The sequence below is a fragment of the Centrocercus urophasianus genome, unplaced genomic scaffold, assembly GCF_019232065.1.
Source record: "Centrocercus urophasianus isolate 14NV4802_14NV808 unplaced genomic scaffold, USGS_Curo_1.0 seq_1060, whole genome shotgun sequence".
In the NCBI taxonomy this organism is placed as follows: Eukaryota; Metazoa; Chordata; class Aves; order Galliformes; family Phasianidae; genus Centrocercus; species Centrocercus urophasianus.
In genome coordinates this window covers 103,339-111,799 of record NW_024884210.1, presented here as the reverse complement: position 1 = coordinate 111,799, position 8,461 = coordinate 103,339, and the positions used below count along the sequence as shown (strand labels likewise).

The 8,461-nt window shown below is 64.9% G+C and overlaps 1 protein-coding gene across 1 annotated transcript; it reads right to left on the bottom strand.

Annotated features, from left to right (window-relative positions):
- Window positions 1-229: 229 nt before the first annotated feature.
- On the bottom strand, window positions 230-6,065 carry TPP1 (tripeptidyl peptidase 1). Its single transcript, XM_042832640.1, has 13 exons — window positions 5,779-6,065; window positions 4,573-4,665; window positions 4,357-4,496; window positions 4,137-4,287; window positions 3,582-3,703; window positions 2,923-3,113; window positions 2,542-2,740; window positions 1,416-1,604; window positions 1,266-1,338; window positions 1,048-1,168; window positions 817-975; window positions 608-745; window positions 230-392 (listed from the first exon to the last, which is right to left on the bottom strand). Exons 1-13 carry the CDS (start codon window positions 6,063-6,065, stop codon window positions 252-254), a joined length of 2,004 nt encoding a protein of 667 aa, XP_042688574.1. The 3' UTR covers window positions 230-251.
- Window positions 6,066-8,461: the final 2,396 nt, after the last annotated feature.

The following is an 8,461-nucleotide window of genomic DNA, read 5'->3' as shown; positions in this document are numbered from 1 at the left end:
ACGGGGCCGGGCGGCGCGGGGGCGGCGGGGACCGCGGGCGCGGGGTCGGCCTCGGAGCTGCAGCTCATCGCCCGCCGCCGAACGGCTCCGGACGGTCCTGCGAGGCGCGTGCGCCCGGCGCGCCGCCCGATTGGCCCCGCTGCCCCACCGGCCCCGCCCCCCGCCGCGCCCCATTGGCCGCCCGGCGGCGCCGCTCTCCCGCGCGATACCAGCACAGCACAGCAAGGGGCGCCGCGCCGCGGCCTTTATTGTCATGGCGCCGTCAACGCGCGCAGCAGCTGCGGGAAGTCGGGCGTCCCCCAACCCGTCACCGCGTCCCACGCGGGGCCGGCGCAGAAGCCTTGGCCTTGAACCGTGCCGTCCAGGCAGGAGAGGTGGCAACCCTGCGTCACCTGCGGAACGGAGAGCGTGGAGACCCCGCGGGGACACGCTGCCCCCCGGCGGAGCCCTGCGCTCGTCCCGCGCCCGCCCCCACAGCGTGACCCCGTGTCTCCCCCCCCGACGCGCTCCCGGGTGCCAGGAGCTCCCCCCGCCCCCCCGCCCCTTCCCGGCCTCTCCCCGAGCAGCGGCACTCCGCCCGCATCCCGCAGCTCCCCGCCCCGCTCACGTCGAACAGCGCTCCGCCGTGCCCGCGCTCCCGCAGTTGGTACAGCGCGGGGTTCAGGAAGCCGAGCGGCGGCTGGCCCAGCTGCAGGCGGCGGTCGTTGATGAGCGCCAGCATCCCCGCCACCACCGGCGTCGAGGCCTGGGAGGAGAAACGCCTCAGTACCGGGCGGAGCGCGGCCCCGCACCGCGACCCGACGGCCCCGCGCTCACCGAGGTGCCCGACACCCAGGGCAGCGGCAGCCGGTTGGTCACCACCCAGTAGTTGTCGGACAGCGCGGCCAGGTCCGGATAGGCGCGGCCGCTGCTGTTGTAGTAGGAGCTGGGGGGCAGCTTCGGGGCGGAGCGCAGGAAGCTCCGCACGGCTTCGACCTGGGGATGGTTCAGCCCGGTTCAGCGCCGGCACCGCTCGGCACCGGGCGGCCCCGCACCCCCCGCCCGCACCTGGTAGTCGGGCATCGGGAAGACGTTGCTGAAGCCGCCGCCGCTGATGTAATCCGTCACTTCTGTCGTCACCAGGAACGGGTTCTTGAAAGATGTGCCGCCGACGGTGGTCACGTAGGGGCTGAGGACGGACGGACGCTGCGGCTTCCCCAAAGCCGACCCCGCAGCGCCCCCCATCCCGGCAGCGGAAAGGAGCCCCGGGGCCGCCCCGCCGTTACCTGGAGGCTGGGAAGCTGGGCCGGAAGGTGTGGTTCCCCCCCGGCACCCTCCTGCACCCGGCACCGTCGTCACCTGAGGGCGGCCGTATGTGAGGGGCGGCACTCGCCGCTCTGGGCGGCCGGGCGCCCCCAGCCCAGCAGCTCACGCACCCGAAGCAAAGAGCACCGTGAGGCCGCGGGCGGCCGCCTTCATGAATTCCACGTTGACCCGCTGCAAGTAGACCTGCGAGAGGCTGTCCTCGTCATCCCCGTAGCTGACCGAGTGCACCCAGGGCAGCGCCGACATGTTGCTGAGCAGCAGCAGCCACGCCAGGAAGGGCTCCTGGCTTTCGTGCCGCCCTGCAGGCACAAACGCACTGCTTCAGGGGGGATTGGGGTCACTGTGCCCCCCCAGCAGAAGCCCTGCCTCCTCCTGTCCCTGCCTGCAGAGTGCAGAATAACTCAATTGGACGCTGCCGTGAACTCCTGGAGCAGCGCAGCTGACAGCAGCATGGCAGGAACGGCTCTGGATGCCTGCAGCTCTTGTGAAACGGCTGCACTCAGCACCTCTCCCTGCTAAGGTCCCCCCTGTCCATCTCCCCACTCTGTGCAATATAGAGCAGAGGGTCCCAGCCTCCCTGCTGCCTTGCAGCTGCTCAGAGAGTCTCTCTGTCTCCCTCCCGCACTGCAGGCAGCACAGAAGAGGAAGAAGCCCACACAGGGCTTTGTGCACCAATAGACATCACCACCAGGACAGAGCCAACAGTCCCAGTGCGCTCAGCCCCTGGCCACCCTCTAATATAGACACGCTGTTCCACAGCACCAGCACATCTCAGAGCAGACTGGTTTGCAACCTGCTTCCCTCAAACTGCCCTTCACCCACCCTATGGCAGATTCATGCTCAGGTCAGCCCTTCATGGAAAGGCAGAGGAGTGAGGTGACTGCCTCACACGGCAAAGCCAGGACAGGGTGAGCAATGCTGCAGGGTGCTGTGGATGGTGCAAATTCACGTGTCCAAAACCAATGATGACACCTCCCCTAAGAGCTGTCAGAGACCCACAGCGCACAGTGCTGGAAGCCCACAAAATATGTCCCCAAAGCAGTTGGGAAACCACAGTCCCAAAGCCCCTGTGAGGTACCACGAGGTGCAACTCACACCAGCTGGACAGCGTGCAGCCCATCTCACACCCCTGGCAGATTCACAAGTGCTTCCCTGACCCAGTGTGTCAGTGCTAGATCGAGTAGGACAGGTGGAGGCAGACAGAGGGCAAAGTGGGCTCTGGCAGGGGAGCAGTACCTGCATTGCTGAAGACCCACGTGGAGATGTTGGCGCCCGTGCTCATGATGTACTCCACATCCAGGCTGGCCTCCAGCCCAGCCCTGCCCTGGCCCTGGTGCCCAACCACACGGTCGATCTCTGTGCGGTGGGCAAAGCTGCTGCCAAAGAGCTTCATGAACACAGCCAGGTCAGCCTGGTGGAAGTACTGCTCCAGGAACTGAGGGGACACAGAAGGACACAAAGTTCTTTCTCCCGACCTGGGAAGTTGGCTCAGTGTTCTCGTGGAACATTGGCAACAGCTCTCAGCAGCTGATGAACCCTCCCACGGCACCCTGGGACCATCGGAGTGGCACACCAGCTCTGGGGTGCAAGCTGCTCCCCCTCAGCACTGGGCAGTACCTGGGCACAGGCCTGGCTGTTGTTGGGCAGCAGTCCGATGTCTCCTTTCGTCATGTTGTATCGCTTCCGAATGACTGATGGCATCACACCCAGGTGGAAGGCTGCTCTCTGCCCATGGGACTCCATCCCCTCCTTGGCCCAGGCCTTGCTGACCACACTCCTCTCCGCAGGGAACCGGTGCAGGCCCCCCACTGTTCCACAAACAAGGACAAGGTGCCAGGGTCCTGTGCTCTGGCAAGACACAGCCCTGCTCCCCCTCCTCACCCTGGCTGGAAGCAGGGCACAGGATGGAGCACCCATAGCACACTGCCCTCCGTGTCCTTCTGGGCTGCCATTACCCCACTGCTGAGCAGCCACCACTGCCCGGCACCTTATGCTCTCCTTGTGCCATGACTGCGGTGCCACGGCTTCCTCATGGCAGGAGCTTCAACCCCTCAGAGGCAGTGGCAAATCAAACACCTGCAGAGCCACAGACACCTGCACAGCCGGCACAGCCATGGGAAGCACTGAGGTCACCGCTCGCCTCCTCGGGGGGCACGGGGCAGCCGGGACACGGCCAGAGAACCACTGTGCTCTGTGCGCTGTGGCTGCCCCATCCTGGCCAGCAGCGCTCAGCCTCCCACCTGCATCTCTGAGCAGCCCAATGCCCCCACACATACCAAAGTCGATGTGCTCTGCCAGCTCCTCAGGAACGCTGTAGGGCTGCGGGGAGCGGATGACGCTGCGCTGGCCCTTCACGTAGCGGTGGAACTCAGCCCCGGGCAGGAGGCGCTCAGCCGTGCTGCAACACAAGGACAGCTCACACGGGGACTCGCACACAGCACGGCCCAATCCAGCCCACGCCCTGCTCACACTTCCCACTGTTAGGAGCCAGGGATGAGTGCCTCTTCCTACCCACGCTGTCTCTGTGGAGCAAAGAGTGCCCTCTATACCCGGGCTGAGCACCACAGAAGCCAACTGCAGCTCATCCCAGCCCTGCTGTGGGGACACTGTGGCTCCAAAAGCGGGCACAAGGAGGCGAGGGGCAGCCCGAGCACTATTTCATACACACACCTGTCTATCTCACATACACTCTGGGCCAGCAGGCCGCAGCTACTCCAGCACCGGGGCTGCACAGAGCAGCCGGCTCCGGGCCACGGAGCCCCATGGGCCAGAAGGGCTCGGCCCCCGCCTGCTATTGCCCAGCAGAGGGCCGGGTCCGGCACAGCGCTCACCTCGCCGGCATGCTGCACTCCAGGAAGTCCAGAGTGGCGACGCTGCGGCAGTCCTCGACGCCGTGGCCCCGCAGCCACTTCAGCACGGTCACCAGCGTGGCCGGGGAGGGGCGCACGAGGTCCCGCAGCTGCTCCATGGTCAAATATTTGCCTGCGGGCACACGGGGTCAACGCGCGGCCCGGAGCGCGGCGGGGCCGGGCCGGCAGGTCCAGTCGTTACCGTATTGCGGGGAGCGCGGCTCGGACACGGCGCGGACGAGGCGGGCCAGGCGCTCGGTGCCACGCTGCCGGAGCGCCAGGGTCAGCTGCACGCCGTGCTCGGGGCTCACGCGGCCGGCGAGGACCCATCCGGGCGGAGGGCTGCGGGCAGACCGTGAGCGGCGCGGGCGGCGCGGGAGGCACCGCCCCATCCCGCAGCGCACAGAACGGCACCTACCGGAACGGCTGGTCCCGCTCCAGCGCCCGACCCGCGGCGCAACAGCTCCAGGCGGCCGCACAAAGCGCCAGCACGGCGGGGAGCGCCCGGCACCTGCGGTGGGCAGAGGGCAGCGGGGCTGAGCGGGGACCGGCGGTCCGCCCCCCCCCTCTCGGCCCCGCGCCCCCGTTACCCTCGCGCCATCCCGCCGCTGCGCCCGGTCACGTGATGGAGCGCATGAGTCTCGGTCACGTGAGGAAGCTGCGGTCACGTGACGCGTGACCCAGCCCCCACCGGCGGGGCGCGGCCCTGCGCTGCTCGGGGCGGGCTGTGATGGCGGTGCCGGAGCGGCGCCCGGTCCGTCCCTCTCCTTGCCTGGGTCACTGCCGTTGTGGCCGTGCGAGGCCCCGTGGGGCGGGCTGGTCTAGAGGTTGCCCTGGGGCAGCGCTCGAATGGGGCCGGGGGGACCCTGGCGGGGCCGAAGGCTCCGTGCCCGGCAATCACCGGGCAGGGACGGCATTGCAGGGCTGGAGGAAGCCATCCGGCGGGGCTGTGCCTGCAGGAACCGCACTGCGGTGAGGGGAGCGGAAGGTAGAGGCTGCCCGCGGGGTCTGCTGCTCAGTGCCCACCCTGCAGTGAAGGGCCGGAACCGGATGGACGGGCTGCCGGCTGCAGGGCGCGTACCCTGGAACGGGTTCCTGGGGTCTGGAACACAGGCCATATGAGGAGAGGCTGAAGGAGCTGGGAATGTTCAGCCTGGAGAAGAGGAGGCTCAGGGGAGACCTCATGGCTCTATAACTCTATATATGGCTCTCTATAACTTCCTGAAGGGAGGCTGCAGTGAGCTGGGGGTCGGCCTCTGCTCTCGTGTCATCAGTGATAGGACCAGGGGGAATGGCTTCAAGCTACGGCAGGGGAGATTGAGGCTGGACATGAGGAAGTATTACTTTTCAGGAAGGGTGGTCAGGCAGTGGAATGGATGCCCAGGGAGGTGGTGGAGTCACCGACCCTGGGGGTGTTCAAGGAAAGGCTGGATGTTGTGTTGAGGGACATGGTTTAGTGGGAGCTATTGGGAATAGGTGAACGGTTGGACTGGGTGATCTTTTAGGTCTTTTCCAACCTTGGTGATTCTATGATTCTATGATTCTATCCGGGTGCTCTGCGGGGTCCTGAGCGCCGCCCGGCTGTCCAGCAGGAGCTGGGAGGCGTTGGAGCACATCTACATACCGCACATCTACGTACCGTACAGCCGGGGTGCAGCCGCCCAGCACTGCTGCCACCAGCCGCAGGGCCTCGGGGAGCTGCAGGCGTGGGGCGCCCCGGGCAGAGCAGGGAGGGCGGGGAAGGAGCTGCGCTCTCACGGGGCTGTGGGAGGGGCAGCGGGAGTCGTAGCGGTTCGTCGTGTCCTGTCCAGCTGGTGCTGTCTCTGCAGCTGCTTGGCTCCCAGTATTGCTGAGCAGCAGCTCTTGGTTTCCTTGCCTTGTTCTCTTGGATATTCCCACACTAGGAGCCATCCTGATTAGTATCACAAAAGCAGGATCGTGATACTTGTGGATCTTGGGACTGTGGAAAATTCAGGTACTTTTTGCTGCTGTTGAAGGCAGGTCTGGAAATGGTGCTGTGGAGTTTTTTACCCTGCCCGTGAGCCCAAGGACAGCCCTCAGAGGCAGACGTGAGGTGAGGGTGCTGTAACCCCTCCTGCCACCTTGGCGTGGATCAACGAGTCCTTGTCCCAGCCACAAGTGCAGATGTGCTGCTTGCAGCAGCTCCAGGAACTCCTCCTTCGTTTCCTGCTTCTGCAGAGCAGTGTCCAAGCCAGAAGGAGATGGACAATGGGAAAACCACCTGCCTGGGCTGGGCTGCCATCTCTCCCACGCCGGAGCCACAGCGTGGCCGTCCAGAGCAGCAGCTGCAGAATGCAGAAGCACTCTCATGCTGAGAGCGTCTTGGGGCGCCACTGGGGTGGTGGCTGCTGAGTCTGGGGCAGGAGGAGCAAAGGTGGTGGTCCAACCTTTCTGCCTCCTGCCCTCAGCCCTGTTGTGCAGGCAGTGCCATTCCAGCCACAGCCGTGCAGCTCAAGGTGCCACACGCCCATGCAAGGGGTGCCTGGTGCAGGCCTTGGCTCTGCTCCCTTTGGGTGAGGCAGGGCTGCTAAGGGATTCAGTGGGGCTGAAGCGCAGCCCTTCCTGTTTGCAGAACAGCATTCGGCATCTCACTGACACGGGAAATGCACCCACGTTCCTCAGCCCCCATTTGGCCTCTGAGGTGCTTCCCCCGCCACCCGGAGGACCTCTCCTGTCCTGTAGGAATCCACTGCTTCAGACCCGCTTTCTGCAGGACACCACGCTCCTCTCTGGGTGTTGCCCATAGCGTGAGTGTCTGTGCAGAGCCCTCGGGCATTTCTGGTGCCTGCAATTGGAAACACATGTGGGGCCGCTCAGAGTTTCCATGCAGGCAGCGCAGTGTGGTTTGCAGCAGCTGGAGTTGGTTGACCGCCCGAAACTGTGCAGTTGCACCCTGTGGGGCTGGGGGGAAAAACAGGAGGGTGGTGGGACAGGAAGGAGCTGGGCATGGTGGGTGCAGCTTTGAGGGGACACGGCAGGGAGGGTCAAGGACTCTGCTGAACCCCATCTCCCAGCCACGTCCACGGAAGGAGCTCTTCTGTGTCGTGGAAGAGCTACCGAACCACGTAGGACAGCCGCCCACCTGGGCTGAAAGCTGCTGTCACTGTGTGAAGGGGCTCCTGGAGGGAGGAGGCCCCATGTATGCTTGGGGCATTCCGGGAGGTGCAGCAGACCACAATCCATGTGCCAGGCCACGTCTGACTGCTCCCAGCCGTGACACTGCCTGGTCCTGCTCCCGGCTGCACAGCGTCTGCCCGGTGCCCAGTCCTGTCCTGGCTCACCCGTCCCCTCGCCCACGTGTGGCCCAGTGCCCTGCTGGCTCCCAACCGAGGGCTGCAGCTGCAGGGAAGGGACGTGGACTGCTCCGTGCTGCTGCTCCGTGCTGCTGCTCTGTGCTGCTGCTCTGTGCTGCTGCTCCGTGCTGCTGCTCCGTGCTGCTGCTCCGTGCTGCTGCTCCATGCTGACACGAAGTGCTGCAGCCCAGCCGGCCATCAACTTGGGGCAGGGCTGTAAGTGGGATAAGATTTGCAGGAGATTATTTCCTGGAGCCGTCTGGCCAGCAAAGATTAGGATGTTCTGGCAGAGCTAATTACTCTAACAAGCATCTGCTGCTGGGACTGCAGCAGGCTGGGATGGGAGAACCGGAGCTGCCAGCGGAGCTGCCAGTATGTCCCAGGATGTCCCAGGTGGGGCCGTGCCGCCTCCAGTGTGCCGTAGGTGCCGTTCCTATCAGCTGGTCAGGATTGCCTGTGATTGGGCAATGCTGGAGAACATCCAGAGTCAGCCTCAGCCACAGCCCTGGCATCGCGTTTGTAACGTCAGGGAGATGGAGGTGCTGCGGTGAGTGATCAAAGCAGCTCAGGGGAGCAGCGGCAGGCAGGGAGCCCCGACAGCCCGCGCAGGGGGGCTGCATCTGCTCCGGGCTGCGGCAGCAGGGATCGCAGCACAGCTGGGGGTGGCACCACACCGCGAGTGCAGGCGTGGTTCTGCTGATTAACAGCTACAAGAACTGCAGGGCACGCCCTGAGAGGCGGAACGTGGAGTGTTTTAGGGTCATACAAGACTTATTATGGGATGTGAGAAAAGAGAGGGATCGGTGCACTTTGGAGAGGGGAAATCAAGTGTGAAAACAAGGAGAAAGGGTAAAAGCAGCTGTAAATGGATTGGTGCTCGGCGCATTTGTTTGGCTGTACCCTTCACTGGGCAACAGCACAGCCTGCCCCGGCTGCTTCTTAAACCCCACTGCAAAGGATTCTCCTGGGGCTCTATTCTGTGCGTCCATGGAA

What these genes read in the sequence shown, in the direction of transcription:
- TPP1 (XM_042832640.1), bottom strand. Translation starts at nt 6,065, where the DNA reads ATGGCTCCTAGTGTGGGAATATCCAAGAGAACAAGGCAAGGAAACCAA. An exon ending in GTACGGTACGTAGATGTGCG is followed by an intron (nt 4,666 to 5,778) that starts GTATGTAGATGT and finishes TGCCCACCGCAG; the next exon opens with GTGCCGGGCGCTCCCCGCCG. An exon ending in ACGGCGGAGCGCTGTTCGAC is followed by an intron (nt 393 to 607) that starts GTGAGCGGGGCG and finishes TCCGTTCCGCAG; the next exon opens with GTGACGCAGGGTTGCCACCT.